Source organism: Drosophila hydei, unplaced genomic scaffold (genome assembly GCF_003285905.1).
Source record: "Drosophila hydei strain 15085-1641.00,03,60 unplaced genomic scaffold, DhydRS2 tig00008116-arrow-pilon, whole genome shotgun sequence".
Classification (NCBI taxonomy): Eukaryota; Metazoa; Arthropoda; class Insecta; order Diptera; family Drosophilidae; genus Drosophila; species Drosophila hydei.
Window position 1 is genome coordinate 2,834,307 of NW_022045829.1, and position 18,365 is coordinate 2,852,671.

Below are 18,365 nucleotides of genomic sequence, written 5' to 3' on the forward strand. Positions count from 1 at the left end.
GTTAACTGAGGTAGCAAGAAAACTCACATAAATACAGTGGCAACGCCGTGCTTTCAGCTGTTCGGTAAACTTTTTCTTCGCGTACAAATTGTAATAGTTTTAGTATTAATTATTCACCATTGTTTCTACCAAATATTTGTACCATGTTGCGCAATTTGACGCGCAGTTTTGATAGCGTGCTTAAACTGCAGCGTCAAACGTACCCTCACGCCGTTCGCTTGCTTCATACAACAGATCTTAGCCGCGCGCTTTTTACACAATACGCATGCGAGGGACGCTTGAGCAATAAGCAACCTACGCTGGCAGCTACAGCCGGCATAAGCATACACGCAACGCCCACAGCTAGTGAGGCGGACAATGAATATGTCCCGTATCGAACAGAGCTGGAAAGCGGAAGTCGCGTTAGCGTTCTCATTGCAGCGCTGCGCGAACGCTTTCGCCTCACCGAGAAGGAAGTGGAGCGCATCGTGAGCGATGAGCAAGTGCATCGCAGCTATCGCAATCGCTGCCTAACCCATGTGCTAGACACGCTGCTGCTGGAGGGTGTGACCAAGCAAAGTTTTGTCGAATATCCCTGGCTGCTGGTGTTGGATCAGAGTAAAAGCAAAGAATTAAATTAAATCCGTACAAATTCTAATTCTGAAATCCTTCCAGAACGTCTGCAACTGAAACTAGAGCTGCTCAAAAGCATGCACATGCTAGACATAAATCACTTTGTGCCATTTCTGCGTCTTACATTGCCACGCCTGCGTAAGCTAGTCAGCGTCTTGAATGCCGAAACCAACGAATACCCTCAGAAGAATCGCGTTTACTACATCAGCGATAAGCTGGGTGTGAGCCCGGAGATAGTCACAAAATATTTGTCGAAGCGACTGTTCATACTGGAAATGCCATATGAAATGTTCGAGAAGAATTTGGAGCACATGATACACTATAATGTGTCGCCCATTAATATACTTAAAGATCTGTGGGCCTTTCGCTATACGCCCAAGTCGGTGGAGCTGCGCTTGGAGCGCGCTCAACGCGCCAAAAAGGATAAAATAATGCCTTGGATGGTGCGCTGTCCGGAACCAATACTGCAACGGTAAATAGAAGCAAACTAATTTGCCTATTGAAAATAGGATTTAGGACAGTAAAAGTCTAAGCCATAAAGTAGCTATGCATTTTGGGTTAGGATAACTATCCAAATGAATCTACTCATGTCCGACTTTCTTTCCGATCTCTGTTTGATCTTATCGCACTTTCTTATTACTGATTAAAAATCGACTTAGCCGTTAGATTGGTTAGATCTGGAGTGGCAAAACAACGAGTCAGTAGTCGCTAGCGAAGTCTGAGTAAGAGAGGCAAGGTTATTGAAACAGCTATTTAGACATTTGTTATACTTATATATGTAAATATTTCTTACAGCTCTCTGAAGCTCACCCTAGACGAGCTGCAGGTGCTGGGCGAGTTCTCCTCCGTGGTGGAATATGTGGCGCATCGTTTGGGCTTTAGTGTTAGCGAAACGAAGGCAATTATGGATCGACATCCGCAGGTGCACACAGTGCGCGTGACAAAGGTTCGATAGTAGAATTGCTTGCCTCACTTTAGATATAACTATAGCCGCCCTTTTTTAACAGATCAAAGAAGTGTTGGACTATCTGCTAGACGTTGCGAAATTCACACGCTTTGAAATTGCGCAAGTGCCGCGGATTTTGTGCCACAGCTTAAAGACCACGCGACAGCGCATGGAGGAGCTCGAGTCCATCGGCTGTCGACCCTCCACGCTGGTCATTTTGTGCCGCAGCAGGCGTGAATATGATAAGTTTTTGCAACAATGGAACGATCAGCGTGGAACGCCAAAACAGATCAACAGCAGTTGAGCCGTAAGTAGGAGCAAACTTTTAACTGTTGATCGTAAATGGCCACCGATTCGTCTATAGTGTTACATAGATATATAGTTTTTATTTTGAATTAAACTGCGATACACTGTTGGCTTGCTTTAAACATTCAGAATGTTAATAAATGGAAAAACGGAATCGATTGGAAAGTCAAAATTGGTTATTTAGATATTGCTTTGAAGCGGGTGTTTGTCGAGGCAGAGATTAGAGATTAGAGACAGATAAATTGAAAGAATCTGCCGTAAAGGCTTCCTGAGAAGCCTAAAGAAACTTCTGTCTTATGACATGTCTCGTATCAAAATTTTGGTCAATAATTTTATCTTTTATATTACCATAAAAATGACTTCATATTGAAACTGGCGACAGTCTGGTCGAGCTTAGTTTTGTTTCTTGAATTTTATTTTTGACAGCAACATTTGAAATATTTGAATAATTTGCTAATTTGTATAGACATAAATACATTTATATAATAATTAAAGAGCCAGCATAATTTGTAAATGTAAACAACTGGCTTAGCTAACATTTTAATACGTTTTGTGCTTCTTGTATGATGAATACCATTCAATAATTGTACTTGGAACAGAGCAGAGCCTTTAAGCAGGTGCCCCTTGATAGGTCTTAGCGCGTGTTTTGAATTAACTTAGTGGCTAGAGAAGACATTGACAATAAGTAAACGATTGAACTTAGTGTTAAAAATACATAAATATATAAAGCTATTTGCTCAAACGTTTGAATACCGTTGATTTTTTGTTTTACCTTTTTAATGAATTAAGCTCGTTACGTTGCGACCGCAAAACATAAACTAAAAGCTAAGAACCTTTTGTGATAGCTTAGGAAATATCTTTGGTTGGTAGCGCGTACATATATAGATAACTCAACTACTTATAGATTGTACTCGAATGAATTAGTCGCGTAGCGCGCGGCGTCGCTCCCAGGCCACCTGCATGGACCAAATGCTCAGGGGCCGCATATAGCCAATTGAACGATAGCGTTTCTCGCCATAGAGTGCCTCCGGCGTTTCAAAGTTCATGCCAATGCGTTGCGATAGTGTCTTGTACATGCCGCCGGCTGTCTGGAAGGCCTCGTCAAACATGCCCTCCTGTATCATAGTTGCGGCCAGGGCATACACAACGCCTGGCCACACCTCCTCCGCCTGAATGTTGCTATTGTCCACATGGCCCGGCTTTGAGGGCTCAGTGGCATTTGCAATGAAGCCATTGGCGGCGCCAATGTTGCCCTCATGAAAGCCCATCACATTGTTGTCGTAAATGCGTTTCAAAGCGGTGCGCACATTCTCCTTGGGATAGATCTCGTAGTCAAAGCCGCAAGACTTCAAGTACCAATGGCCGCACAGCTGATCGGCCATAATCGTATCGCGATGACTGTGCGACAAATCGAAACGATAATAGCTGCCGTTCCATAACTTCTCCTCCAGCGACCGTTTGCCCTTCTCCAATATATCCTGATAGCGCAAACAGTCGTTCGGTTGATCCAAAAGTGTGGCCATAACGGACATCGTTTGCAAAGCAGCTAGCCAGAGGCCAGAGCAGTAAGCACTCGGTCCATCCATTACCCATGAATCGTAAGTCTGATCCGGCATTTTGGTGTTCTCGATAAGGCCATCATTATCCTTGTCATACTCAATGGTGCGTTCCATGATGGCCTTACAGGCGGCATACATAGCCTTCAGATAGCCCATGGCATCCATGAGATATACCTTGCCATTCGTTTCATTGATGTACATGGAAGCAGATTTGCGATTCTCTGAAAGAATTAGCAAATATATATATTTTTATATGATTTGGTTATCTATGTTAAGTTGTGCCTACGCTGCTTGCCATCCGCTGAGTTCTTGCGCTTGTTATCCTGGCTGTACAGCTCGTAAAGGCTCTCCTTGTCTATAAACTCAATTGAGCTAAATTTGCTGGCATTATCCGCCTGCGCCTGGGCCAGCTCGTTGAGCACATAGTAATCCCTATAAACCTGTAGCACGAACTTTGTATTGAGATCCTTCCAGTCGTTCACATCGTGTATGTTATAGCAGTTGATGAGTGTGAAGGGCTCTAAGGGGCAAAGACAATTTCAATATTTATTGATTTAGAGGAGCACGTGTACTTGCCCTCATCGGGATCGCCTAGATCGTGTGGCACACAATTCTTGACCTTGCGCGGCATCACCTTGCCATCGTATAACATTTTACGTGTATCATTCAGCTCAGCAGCAATGGCATCCTTGAAATCGTACTGCAAGCTAACTTGCAAATTGGGCCAGAGATGGGCCAATGCCGGCGAGGCATAGAAGTGAACATCGTACGTATTGTACATTCGATACTCATGACCCTCCAGATAGCCGAAGCGGCCGTAGGCCAAGCGCGGATCGTCGAAAGCCAGCTGTGTGCCCAACGAAGAGTCGCACTTCAGCCAGATTGTGCCGCCATCCGAGATGTAGTAGAGCTGATTGAATATGGCGCACTTATACCAATCGGGCAGGCCGCTGTGAATTTAGGCAGAGATTAGCTTGGCCTATGGAGCATATATTGAATTGAGACTCACTCATCATTGAGTATGGGGCGCTGCCAGGCATCGATGAGTCGCTCCCAGCTGGCATAGTGTTTCAATGCATATTCGCATATCTTTGGCCCGCACTCGCCGCTATCGTCAAAGTATTTGGTGTAGTAGCGCGTGTGCGTTTGCAATTTGCGTGGAAACTGAATCTTGGGCATGTCCCAGGCCAGCACAAATTCCAGCTCGTGCGATGCCTGCGGCTTGAGAGCCAACTGTGCACAGACAGCTACGCCGATGTCCTTAGCTGTGAGTGGAAAGGAAAGTTTAGTTGGATATCGATTTCTATAAATACAATTTCAACCTACTTTTAAGACTCTCCGATGTGGGCTGCTCGTTGAGCTGTCCGTATTCCTTGAGCTGTGCCCACAGCTGCTCGCCATTGCCAGCCGGATCGAATTGCGGACAGCGCGTTATACTAATTTCGGGCAGAACGCGACAGGCTAGATTATAGCTGCAGGGCATGTCGCCTATTTTTTGCCTAATAGCCACGCCCTTGGCATTGCCCTCGCCGATTAGCTGCGATTCGGCATTGCCTTCGGCATCCTGCTTCTTGTTGCCAGTGCCGTTCTTGAACGTAAACGTTATCGACACCTTGCGTTCCTGATCGCAAACGTTTTGCGCTGACCACACGAAGACGGCGCACGGTAGACTCGACTCCTTGTAGTCATGCGGTATGACGGGCGAGATCTGGCGACAGATCAGGCGTACGCCATAGTGCGACAGATCGTACTCGGTCCACGCGCGTGGATACAGACCCGTATAGCTGCAGCGCGCATCCTCGATATTCGAGTGCCAAGCGCTCAGCGGCTGTCTGTTCCGGTTGCTGCTGCAATTGGGCAGTTGACATTTAGTTTTTTGTGCGTCGGCCTCATCGGCCTCAGCATCGTTATCGTTGTTGTTGGTGCTGGAGGTGTTCTTTGCCTTGAATGATTTGGTGCTACGCATTCGCATATAGATGATATATGGATTTTTGTAGATCGCCACGCGCAAAAGCAAAAACAAAACCAAAGCCGAAACCAAAGTCACAGCCCGAAAGCAAAATCAAAAATGTAAACCAAAGCCACATAGAAACGCAAGTTTTAATTTTTTATTCCACATTTCCCCGTGTTCGTGATCGTGATCGTGATGATCATGGTTGTTGTATTTGTTTATAGATTGTTGTCAGGTGCAGCGAAAATGAGAGAAAAAGTAAATATTACGCTGTGAAATTATAATTTCAACTCATTGACATTTGAACGTTAATTAGTGGAATTATCCGTGTTATTAGGGGCCATTAATTAGTGTCAGAGTGAGGAGAAAGGTAGTCAGTTTAAGCATTTGTGAAGAGACTTAGTTAGGAAAGTGTTATATTAGAAGTAGTGGAGGCTAGATAGACAGTGTTATGCACAGGGAGAAAACAACACTAGGGTTAGGCTATATACATATCAAGATGTCTATCTAATAGTATGCACGTATATAATACAAGATGACCATGATTATACGCTGAATAGTCTACTGTAATGCAGTTTTATAATCTACTTTGATTACTTATTGAACTAACAGAAATCAGCTAACATGTTAGCTATCACATTTAGTGCTGAGCTGTTAAGTTTTACTTTTATCGTGCTAGCACTGTTACTGCTAAACTTAACACTTAATGGTATGTAACAGAGTATAAGACTGTTAATGCTGTACGAGTCTGTGCTGTTAAGCAGTTAGCTCTGTTAGTGTTTAGCTAATATGCACTGTTACTGCTGAACTTAACATTAATGCTATGTAACAGAGCAGAACACTGGTATTGTTGTACGAGTCTGTACTGTTAACCAGTTAGCTATGTTAGTGTTCAGTTTTAGACACTGTTACAGCTGAGCTTAACTTGAATAGTGCTATGTAACAGAGTATAACACTGTTAATGCTGATCTAGTCTGTACTGTTAACGTAGCAAAGTCAACAGTACGTTAACAGTTTGTAATAATGTTAGCAGTGAGTGAAAGGCCTTCCTTTCTTATTGAGATCATTAAGTCGGTCACAACTGACCGTATAATACTCGTTTATGGTCTAAACAAAATTAATTTTATTTAAAAAAACGATATTTTCGGATGAGCCACGTCCATAGCATCATATAATTTTATAGATTCATCTGTGCAGGGGGTCCACAATTATCTATCTGCAAGTCGTGCTGATGCTTCCTTTCTAGATGTACCCTAACCTGATTTGTCCAGCCTCCAATAATCATAGACATTTATTTATACACATATATAAGATATATTTTCACCTAGAACTCAGTTATAAGACAGTATATTTCAGATCTCAAACCCATAGCTTCAATAGCAGCAAAAAGTTTTGCCTTCAAACAGACCTTGCACAAAGCCAATCAGATCTATTTTCCACACATGAACGAGTATATAAAAACTGCGTCGAATTCATGTCATAAATGTTTCGATTAGAGCTACAATAAACAAAAGCTAAAAGTCAGCTATGTTAACAATTAAAATTGAGCTAAATTTCCCAAAGATCGCGTGTTTGTTAAGCAGCTTTTAGAATAAAGCATGTTATGAAAAGCACAAAGCAAGTGGTTAAAGGCCGTGGGGAACTAAGAGAAATGAGAAGCCATAAAGCAGAAAGTTAAGCACAAATATTTGTGATTATGAAATGATTGAGTAGGCGTTTAATTTTGATTAGAAATACTATACAGTTGGATATATAGAGATAGATAGATAGATATTTGTGATAGTCTATATAGTTTGATAGATGAAGTTTCACCAAGATAAAGACAGTTTGATAGATATGCTTATTTATGCATCCAACTCACCTGCAACGGGATAGCAAGCTTTGAAATATGGTGCAACCTTTGTGATCCTTGATGGTCACTATAAACTGATTGGCATGCACCACATTGTACTCATAGATGCCTGGGCGCATTTGAAAGCGACAGAATTCACCGGCATAGCCACGTCCGATGCTGCCACCACCGATGCCGCCAATGGGCACGCCATAGATCTGCTTACCGTTCTCCATATAGTAGTAATCCATATAAACGCGACGACCTTCACGCGACACCTTCCAATAATAGGCAGCATATCTATGAAAGAGACAGAGCGAGAGAGTGTGGGTGAGTGCGAGTGGCTATCAGATTGGAGCTACCCAAATGGGCCCTCACTTCATTATGTCGTTGACGCTGATGTCACAACTGCGTAACTGTTTGCCTAGCCCCAATAGGGGTTGCCGACACACACATTATATATATCGAATTTAGGGCTAGTCACTGCGGCCAGCTAAGCATGCCAACCCATCCAGCCACGCTTCGAAGGTCAGTGTCTCAGTGGTGCGAAAGTCAAGTGCAGCCAAGCCCAGTGGCTCTGCAGGGTCAATGGCGCTGGTTACCAAGCGGAAATGTGTAAGAGAAACCGCCCTAGTGTTATGCTAAGTGCTGCGACACATGATAAGTGTGGTCAAGTGTGTGCCAAGTCTTACTTAATGGAAAGCTCAGTTACAGTCGCATCTGTAGTTAAGGCTTGAAAAAATTCTTATGTACTTCAAGGCAAAGTTAACAAGCACTTTGACACGATGTTGTGCACTTTTAATTTTACATCTTCTCAGTGTCACTAAGTTAAATGTAAAAAGCTAAATTTTCTTTGAGAAATTTTTAATATGTAGTTAATTTGCTTGTCAACTTCAAGGTTTTAGTGAGCGCACAAATTCAATTGACTTTCAGACTCATTTAGTTCCAATGTCTACTATAAGCTTTATCTACTTCATGGCAAATTTAGCCTGCGAGTAATCAGCACTTTACTGAAAGTGTTAATACAAACATTATCTACTTCATGACAAATAATTCACTTCACAAATTCTTGTTCTCAAAGTAAGCGTCCCATTAAGCTGGTGCTTGGCTAGTTTAACATGCAGTTCTTCTCGATGTTAAGCCTATGTTAGTTGGACACCCACTACAAGTGCCAATTAGCAATAAATAAATGAATGAATGAATGAAGTATTTATCCGCTTATATGAAAACGATACGTGCTCATCCACTTGCCGTTTATATACTCTCCATAATTTACCTAAAGAAGTAGCTCCATGCAAGGCGCGACAGTTCCACACATACACACACCTTTTGGCTGACTAATGGACAGCTGTTTTGAATGTTAATAAGCGAATGCTTATTGCATATCGAATATGTAGTAGCAAACAAAAAAAGACTTAATGCGTGTCAGACACAACATTATAATAAAAAGATTAAATGAACCCATTAAATTGAATCATTTGCAATCAGAAATATCTCTCGATATCCATATAAATACACGTATCTCGCAAATACCCATAAGCCCATAAGATAAAACTCATTTAAAACGCGTCTGCTGCAGACTTTGCCGGAGCATGGCACGCCTGATTGACTCAAAGGGATTTCCATTTCAGACACGCTTCAATTTATTCAATTACTTTCAATTTAAAAATTAAATTTCTGCGCACAGATTATCTTCTTTTATATACAGAACTTTGTCTCTCCCGTTGAATTTTTTTATAATTAAACGGAATGTTGGCTGAGTCCTCTGCGGTGACAACAGAGAATGTGGTCAACCACAGAATGTTGGCAGAGCTGCCAACAAAATTACATTTTCAGGCCGCGAGGCATTTGACTTTTTAATTGGCCCTCGAGAAGTACGCTAAGCGTAGGCGGGGCGCTAATGGCATTTTTTCATGATGGGTTAGTTGCATGGTGAAGGTAGGAAAATGGAAAATGAAATGGGAAAACCTCAATTTTACTAAGCCATTCTATGTATTAAAAAATAGCTAAAACATTGATAGATTTATCGATAACAGATTGATAACAAATTTAAGAGTTCAGTTTATCTATTGCTAGTTGGGTGTATTAGGTGTTAGCTGAAGTATCGATATATTATCAATTATTCAACATAATGAAAGGCAGAATATCGATAACTTATTCCTGTTTAGAAATGAATCCAAGCTGCAAATATAAGCAATGACTTATCGAATGCATTCAATTATTCTAAGTTATCGATAACATATCAATGCCTTACATATCATCAGTTCACTCTGGTCATAATTTAATTAACATTTTTTCAATACTAAATCGATAAGTTATCGATATTAAGTCTACAATCTATATATAATTTAAATTTAGTCTAACATAAACATGGCAAATGGCACGATTCCTTAGAGTCATCAAAACAGATAGCAGCCACGTATATTTAAGAGTTATCGATAACATATCAGCTTGACATATATGAAATAATTTAACAAGTTCTTAGACTCAGCTATATTTAAAATTAGTTAGCAACAAAGACAAGTTAATATAAGTTATCGATATATTGCATTCTACTCGAATTAATTATCGATCAAAATCAATCAAAATGAACTGTGTATTTAATCACCTTAATTAATTTGCTTTAAAAACTCTTTCATATTAAAATCTGTCGAAATAGCTAGTATTTCTGAATTTCTAATCTTGATCGATAACATATCGGTACATTTTGCGTTCATACGCGAATAACTATTGATCTTTTATTTTCGTTAGGTTTTTATTTTTAAAACTGGTGCTGTGTTACAATAATTTATCGATAACTTATCGATTTAGTATTGAATATCTGGTGTACACTCACATTGATTATTCAGCGTCTTTATATGCTTGCTTGATGATTACGTAAAACGGACCCTAGTATTACTTGACTGAAAGTCTAAATTGTAAGACGCAAATCACTTTTACGACAATTGGTAATTTTAGAAGTTTGGGCCCAGGGGCCGCATGCTCAAAAAGAAAATAGATATAGATTTTTCTGGCCTTTCCAAAATCGGAATTGGAATTTACAAAAATTTTTGTGCCTATTATATTGTTAAAGAATCAACGAAAGTTTCGGCTGCTGCTGCTGCATTTGCCCCAGTTAACCAAAACGAATCTGAACTTGACGAGTGTCCATTTGCTTTAGCATGGTGTGGTGTGCTTTAGATCCAGCTTGGAGTCGCCAGCTCCCACAAATTCGCTATTCGATCGCTTGATTAAGTTGGTCACATCCGTCGAATCGTTGGCTGGCGCCATGGCGCCCATGCCGCCGCTCAGTTCCTCCTCGCACAGCACCGAGGCCAACAGTTGGGCCACAAATTCGGCCCGCTGGGCCAAAAATGTGATTTGCTCCTCGGGCGGACATGGCGCACTGGATGAGGAAGATAGGAATGGGTAGCAAAGGTAACGTTCACGCTCCTGTTCCAACTGTTTCGACTCGGATGTGGGCTGTTGCTGTTGCTGCTGCTCCTCCTCCTCGATGGTACGCAACATAACCGCACCGGAGGCGACATTCTGGCCCAGCAGCTCGTTGGCGCCATGCGCCAGCTCACTGAACTCGACCAGACGCTGGCCAGGACTGGGCCCAGTCGCTGGGCCAGGGCCTGGGCCGCCTCGCAAACGCTGGACATGCACTTGCCTCACACCGCTCGCTGGGAATCCCTCCATTTGCATGCGTGGCCCTCGATGCCGCTGGGCACGCGTCCTGCTGATCTCGCCGGGCGGATAGAAGGCACGTCGCATATTCTCGGCCGCTGCATTGGGTCCAAAGAGATTTATGCTGCGACCGCTGCTCGATTGATTGGGCGACTGATTGGCCACCACACGAAAGTTGCCCGGACGATTGGAACGACTGGTGGGCAGCGGCTCGTTGAATCTCATCATCTCCGAGAGCGTGGGATGACCGCTGCCAAGCTGCTGGTGCTGATGGTGCTGATGCTGGTGCTGTTGTTGTTGCTGCTGCTGCTGTTGTTGCTGCTGCTGTTGTTGCTGCTGCTGCTGCTGCTGCTGCTGTTGCACTGGCAACGGAGGCCTATCAAAGTTGAGACGATGGCGGGCACGATCTAATAGGGATTGACGACGTACTGGATCCGGTATTAGAAAGTTATTGTCTACGTTGTGGTTACTGTTCGACGCCGTCAAGGCACCACCTTCGGCTACCCAGGGCGCAACCTCGACGGCGCCGGGTTTGGCAACGCGAAATGTTAGCGGAGAGGTCGGATGCTCTCGCTGATAACTGCCATTGGGATTGAGTGGCTCCAAAAATAGCTCCAGCGAGCCCTCGTTACGATTCATGAGCTCATTGCGTGACGTTGCGGCCGAAGCGAACACTGCCAGTTGTTCGTCCTCGAGAAACAAACGAACCGCCTGCTGCTGCTCGAAGAGTGTGACCATGGTGGAGACCAGCAATGTGCTGGCGCCCACATGCTCAGCGGACACATGCTCCAGAAATGTGGACTCATTGTAGCCCCACTGCTTGCAGTATGGACATCGATAGCTCTGCGGTGGGTCGTTAAGATATTCGCCGCCAAAATAGAGCTCGACGTCGGCCGGCGTAAAGACACACTTGACCGGATGATCGAATGGATGCTGAGCTGTTGTAAAATCATTGTCATAGCACTCGGCACACATATTGAAGTCCTGGCAACTGAGGCAACGATAACAGCGACCCGTGAAGTCCACCTTACTGCAGCCCTTGCACACAATATTCTCATGACGATTCATCCTGTTATCTTTGTCGATCAGCTCGATTAGATTCGATTGGGTCAACTTGGGACGCACTTACCTAAACTCGCATATATCAAGCGATAGGGAGAAAATGTTCCCATAAATGTTCGCACACACAACGCTTTCACCGGGATACTTGAAATACATACGAAATTACAAAATAGAAGTAGCTCGTAGTAATAAATTGCTTAGGTCTTTTAACTGATTGACTGAAGAGATTCGGAAATGATACTTTTAAAAAAAAATATTTCATGATAATAAACTCCAAGGTTTGGATTGTTTGTTGAGAATTTTTCGAAATATGAGAAATTCAGAATTTCCCTAAAAGGGATATTTTGATAATACTCCCTATAGAGGGGAACATTTATGTCTGCATATAATATTTTTGGATAGCTAAATCTATTGGTGTAAATGTGACTAGCTTCTAGTAGTAGCAGTAGTATTTTAGAGTAACGTTAACGCTTTATGATTCTTTAGACATATATATTTCTGTTAAAAGATCTCTTGATTAAACAACTTAGTATTAAACAGAGTATGCTGAAAGCTAACTTTCAAGCTTAAGAGTTAAGTTTAGACAAATAAATCCCTAAATAGTTCTTAGATGAGTTCAGACTTTTTCTCTTAACTTTTAAAAGATTGCTATATGCTGAACACATTGAAAGTATGAAGTTTGGGTATAATATGTAACAGGCAGTAGAAATTGTGATAGGTTTCATTAATAATTATAAATAATAATTTCTTTTTGTAGTGGATCCCATAAATATATATAAAATATATTTTCCTTAGCAGTTTCCACAGTACGTCTATCTGTCTTTCCATCTCTAAACCTATTGACAGCAAGAAACATGTAATTGCCCTTAGAGATACTCTATTAGAATCTGTAGATCAAATAGTATCTATAGCTTTTGGATATCATCTCATTTTAATTGTATCTAGGATCTAACTCATGGATAATTTCTGATATCTTAAGTAGAACCCAGTTTTTGTATAACATCTTTCATATTCTAAACAAAGCCTACTTTATGGCTGCCCTCTTTCATTTTGGAATATATTTGAAGGACATATCTTTATACTTTGTCTATGTTAATATTTGTTGCCAGCTCGAAGTGTGACTCAGCATTTCTGCTGTTCAATGTTCATCATAAAACTAGTTGAATACTGTCAGCTACAATGTAGTCTTCTTATTAGTGCTCGGTTCTGTAACAACTGACTACAAAGTTATAATTGAATTTCATTTCATTTCATCCACTTAGCCGGCCAGTCAGTCAGTCAGCTCGTTTCATTCCATTCAGCTGCAACAATATTTCCAACTTCATTTGTAGTTTTGCTGCAGGCAACGTCTTTGCACCTTTCCGAATTCCCTTGCCTTGAACTTAGCTGAACGAGTTGACCCGTGAGCCACCCAACTACGACCGACTCCCATAGTAAAAGGAGGAAAAAAATACAAATGGTTTCATCTATTCGCCCTATTAGGGGTAGTCTTGCTGGCAATTGAATTAAAAATCTATTTTCATGTCAGCAAATGGAAAAGGCTAACTGATATATATATATAGACATAGATATGTGTATTTAGATACGATAGTCAATTGAGATTGATAAAAAATATATATATTCAGCTTGATTGAATTAAATGATTTAAGTATTTCAATGTATCACTCGACGAATTCGTAGAATTCCTTATCAAAATTTTTGAAGTCTAATTAATCATAATTTTGATTAAATAAATAACTCGCAACTAACTTTCAGGCAACAGCGTAAATAAATCTTTCATGCAAATGCATTTTCATGCTATTTTTATACATTCCATAAAAATAACATTCAAAATATATTTTCTTTCCAGCATTCCAGACAGCTATAAAATATAAAGGAAAGTAAAATTCCAAAAATAAACAAAATGCGACAAGTTGACAGCAAAATAAAAAGAATAATTTCATGAGAAACTAAAGAAGAACGAAAAAAACTCGCCTAAGACATAAAAATTTCTTTAAATTTATGGCGATACGAGTGAAAGATTTGTACGTTTTCTAAGATGAAAAGCCTGGCATGGAAAAACAATATGGAAAAGTGCTTTTGGGAGTTGCAGCCTGAATGCCTGGATGAGCACATCATTTGCCAGCAGAGTGAAAGGAAAAAGGCCAAAGGATACAAAAGAAAAATGAGAAGTTGTTAGGGATTGAGCCTGATTGACTAGAAGCTACCCTGGGCTCGACTTGGCATTGAGTTGCAATTTGTGGATTATTGTATAAATATTTGCAAACTGAATATATCTAACAGTCAACTACAAAAGTATGCACATGCATTTTCAAATAATCACATCTATTTATTGTTCTTCTTCATTATATAGATTTTATATTAATTTCTCAATGTAAACAAAAATCTGGAATTTAATATCTAACAAAATGAATACACTAAAAAAACTGTTGCAACAGCTTTTCCCAGAACAACCAACAAAAATGACAGCTTTCTTGATAAATAACTATTTACAGGGTATACATAATGCTATCAATTTAGAATCAACACATGTCAGCAAATCATTGAGCTACAGCAAATGGAAGCGACGATCTATGGAAAAATTGCTTGGCTGGCTGCATGCCTCAGGCATTTGATTGTGTGACAGTTGGCAGGAAGGATTCATGCAGGATTCATGCAGGATTCAGCAGAAGTTCTGACGCCCAGAGCGTCGCCAACAAATTGCTACAAACGAGAGTACACACATGTTATTTGCCTCAGCTACAAATTGATACTATCTTCGATTGTGTGCAAAAGAACTGAAAGAACAAAGAACTGCTGGGAATTGAAACTTTGAATCCGCTCCGAATAAGCAGCTGTCTCGAGGTTTTGCGTTTAGAGCTTATCGATAGCTAGCTATAATTGCAAGCATATATAGTTGGATGTATATACATATATATTTATATGAATTGCAGAGCTATTTGTAATCTAGCTGCCTCTTTTCTTTTTGGTGTAACTTAAAATTGAACAGCTGTGAAATGTGATCGAGATAAGATTATCTCGAGATTAAAATAAATAGAATAAAAAACAAATTTCTTGGAATTTTTGCTTTTTGGTAAAAAAGATTTATACTTTGAAAAAATAATCATCATATAATATAATAATAATTAATATATATATTTTTTAATTATTATTATTTTATCAAAATTAAATATTTTTACTAGGCAACCATTTTACCAGGCAGTTAAAACTTACTATAAAAACGAACCATAGATTCATCTAATTTAATATATAAATTAGTCTCCCTAACAAAGTAAATAAAATACCTCTAAAAAACCAAAATTAAAGCATTATCATGCTTAAACGACTATCCACATTCAACCAGACAGATTATATATATACATATATCTCATATACGATAAGGTTAGTATTAGTAATGGCAACTAAAATACTTCATATAGTAGACAAGGCTAACAAAAACAAAATAATAATAGCATTTTAGACATTTGCAGATAAGAATAGAAAATGATACAATTCTCTGATATCTATAACTAACAAGTAAGTTATTTTATGACTTTAAAAAGTATATATATATATATATATATATATATATATATAGACATATACATATATATATATATATATGTATACCACATGGCACTAAAAAGAAACTATTAGTAGATGAATGGTAAATATTTGAAAAGGTAGCCTAGGGGTTTCATTAAAAAAATTTTTTTAGCGATAATAAAGTCAACACAGCAATGTCAACATTTTTGTTGAATTAAAGATATGAATAGGTAACACCTAAAATATGGAATTAACTGGGAAGTAAGAGGGTAAAAATAATGTACAATTTACAAATTTTTGTTTGTATTAGATTAGAGATAACACTGAAAATGAAATTGTAAAAATTAAGTTTTTAGAATTCGATATATTGAAATTTATTTTATAAATTAGAATTAATAACAAAATATAAAACATTTTATATAAAACTCAAGTGAACGTCTTTTTGCCAAAGCTGTAGAATGTGCTTTGTTTAATTTGAAAAAAAAAAAAAATAGAAAATTTATAAAATGGATAAGATTCAAATATTTTAAATACTTGATAATACTTTAGAAAAAAAAAACATTCTTATAAGACTCCTATTGCAGCAGCAAACAGTTTTTTTATATTGTAAGCATTTTAGTAAAAATCGGTAAAAAAAAAACACTTTTTTTAAATAAAAAATTTGAATTTGAATTCTACAAATTCTAGGATAAAATTCTACTTCCATATTTCATATTTCAGTCATATTTTTTAATTTTTCATTTGATTAATTTTCATTTTAATAAATGTTAGATAAACTAAAAAAAATCAACTACTTCTCACTTAATGGGCGTCCACTGTAGAAAGTTTTATCAGATGTTGTCAAATGCTTTGCTCCCCTTTCATAGTCCCTTAGAAACTTTCTAAGAAGCTGCAGCTCTGACCCACATTTGGATGCCAAATGCAGGTTTGAAAGGCGAGTTCATTGCACTGCCTGGGTTAGGTGGCTCTGCGGCCGGGTTGCTCAGAATTTGGGGTAGGCTTACATTTCAGATAGGTCAGTTAGTTCGCGTTCCGTTGATTGCCTGGCTGGCAGTTCATAAAACGGAACAGCTGAGCATTCGTGCCTTGCTGTTTGTTAAAGGACACAAAAAAACAGCCAAGGCAAATAAAGTACAAACACATATTCAGGTTTCTCTTGTTTCCCCCTTTCCATTTTGATTGCCATAAATGTAGCCAGGACACGCTAACGGGCGCCCAAGTTGGCGCCAATGCGAAGCAGACAAAAGGATGAGAGGGAAGGGCAACCATTTGAGTTGTGGCGCCGCTGAAACGGGGCATGCCACAAGCCAAACTCAACTGTGCTAGTCATGTACAGCGAGTGCGGTAATAAGGTCCTTATCAAAAGGACACTTTCAATTTGAAGCAGCGCATATCAGGCATTCAATTCTTAGGAATATAAAAGCAGACTAAGAAAAGAAACTGAGATGAAAATAGTAGTTCTAGACAAGTCAGGCAATGTTTATTATTATCCTTTAGCTAGAGATGGCATTGCATTTAGGATTTAGGAGATCTCTAGTTTCATTTAATATTTTTAGATATTGCTGGGGCATACTTTCAGTTTCAGATGTTATAGATTATAAATTATGATACTAACGATTTTTCAAAATTGCTTTAATATAGCTTAAATAATTTTATAAATTTACCGTTGATATAATTTAAAATTTTTTTTTGCCATATTCAAACATTTTTTTCATTTATTTTTTTTATTTCTATTAATGTTCTCAATATGCATATATTGATATATACATACTCATATATTTTCTTATTTCTTTAGAATTGTGATCTTTTGCATATTTCTTTAGTGCTTAATATTAAATTAAAGATTCTTTTATTTTCATTTAATTCCTACTCCATATTCCCTCTCTTCAGCTAATCTTGTCTATTTTTCGTGCTTTTCGTGTAATTAGCATTAATCCAAAAATCGTTTCAAGCTCTCATCTCTAATGAGAAGGCTTTGCTTTTGGCGAATTAATATCATTTCGTTGGCGCCAAGCGCACAAAAAGTATTCAATTTATGAATATACATATGAAAGTGAGTGTGCGTGTGTGCATGGGTATTTGTGTTTGCGTTACCAGGACCTGACGCTATATTTGGCACGCAAGGGCATGGATCGGGAATGAGGTGCCTCTCTCTGTTGTTGTAGGCGTTTATATTAGGCCTAATATTGATTTCGCATTATGAGGCTCAAATTAATTATTTACACAGCTCTGTCCACTCATGGCAGCATCTGCAGCGACCGCTACCGCGACGTCGACGTTGACTCACCTGCAAACCAGCGGCACCATCGGCAGCGATTGTTTTATTGATGGCCGTAAATTCTGATTCCGTTTCTCTGGCCAAACGTGATCGAACTTCAGCTTCAATCCAAAGCGCGGCACAGCCGTTAGTTCATTTGGTTCCAGTTCATGTTCACGCTCCTTCTCCTGTTGCAGTTGCTCCGCATAGACGGCGCTGGCTGAATCCCCAGCGGCTACAGCGTTACCATTGGCCATTGCTGTTGTTGTTTCTGTTGTTTCTGCTGCTACTGGCGATGCCATTGTGCGTGTGTTTTGTGACTAGTTTCGATTAGAATAGTTTCGCTTTGGCTTTTGTTGATTTTGTGTGTGTGGGGATAATTAATACAATTGCGTGCACTTCATATTATTTGCTTTATTATTTTTTTATTTAAGAATTACACACTCGCGCGACACTAGCGACAGCAACAAGCAAACACGACCAAACGCGGCAACAAATTAACTACAAATGAGCGCAAAACACAGAGAGTAAAGAGAGAATTTGAAGCAGGGAGAGCGGTAGCGTTAGAGCTATTGCTATGGGCGCGTGTTATCGATGTTTGGCTATTGCCAACCATAACAAAACACAGCTGATGTATGCGATAGTTG

The 18,365-nt window shown here is 39.5% G+C and overlaps 3 protein-coding genes across 6 annotated transcripts; 1 reads left to right on the forward strand and 2 right to left on the reverse strand.

Moving 5' to 3' along the window:
- Positions 1 to 21: 21 nt before the first annotated feature.
- On the forward strand, positions 22 to 13,813 carry LOC111600448 (transcription termination factor, mitochondrial). 2 transcript variants are annotated; one of them, XM_023316546.2, is made up of 5 exons: positions 22 to 597; positions 655 to 1,084; positions 1,408 to 1,558; positions 1,620 to 1,865; positions 13,786 to 13,813. In XM_023316546.2, exons 1-4 carry the CDS (start codon positions 144 to 146, stop codon positions 1,860 to 1,862), a joined length of 1,278 nt encoding a protein of 425 aa, XP_023172314.1. In that variant the 5' UTR covers positions 22 to 143; the 3' UTR covers positions 1,863 to 1,865; positions 13,786 to 13,813. The 2 variants fall into 2 exon arrangements, with proteins under 2 accessions (XP_023172314.1, XP_023172313.1); XM_023316545.2 differs by lacking the exon at positions 13,786 to 13,813 and having other exon boundaries at positions 1,620 to 2,046.
- LOC111600446 (non-lysosomal glucosylceramidase) lies at positions 2,620 to 18,287 on the reverse strand. 2 transcript variants are annotated; one of them, XM_023316542.2, is made up of 7 exons: positions 17,749 to 18,287; positions 7,236 to 7,505; positions 4,750 to 5,270; positions 4,433 to 4,688; positions 4,000 to 4,373; positions 3,710 to 3,943; positions 2,620 to 3,644 (listed from the first exon to the last, which is right to left on the reverse strand). In XM_023316542.2, exons 1-7 carry the CDS (start codon positions 18,018 to 18,020, stop codon positions 2,785 to 2,787), a joined length of 2,787 nt encoding a protein of 928 aa, XP_023172310.2. In that variant the 5' UTR covers positions 18,021 to 18,287; the 3' UTR covers positions 2,620 to 2,784. The 2 variants fall into 2 exon arrangements, with proteins under 2 accessions (XP_023172310.2, XP_023172309.2); XM_023316541.2 differs by having other exon boundaries at positions 4,750 to 5,381; positions 17,749 to 18,286.
- LOC111600447 (myb-like protein Q) lies at positions 9,954 to 12,192 on the reverse strand. Of its 2 annotated transcripts, none has more exons than XM_023316543.2 (2): positions 12,004 to 12,192; positions 9,954 to 11,943 (listed from the first exon to the last, which is right to left on the reverse strand). In XM_023316543.2, the coding sequence occupies exons 1-2, from the start codon at positions 12,090 to 12,092 to the stop codon at positions 10,362 to 10,364; spliced, it is 1,671 nt and encodes a 556-aa protein (XP_023172311.1). In that variant the 5' UTR covers positions 12,093 to 12,192; the 3' UTR covers positions 9,954 to 10,361. The 2 variants fall into 2 exon arrangements, with proteins under 2 accessions (XP_023172311.1, XP_023172312.1); XM_023316544.2 differs by having other exon boundaries at positions 9,954 to 11,950.
- Positions 18,288 to 18,365: the final 78 nt, after the last annotated feature.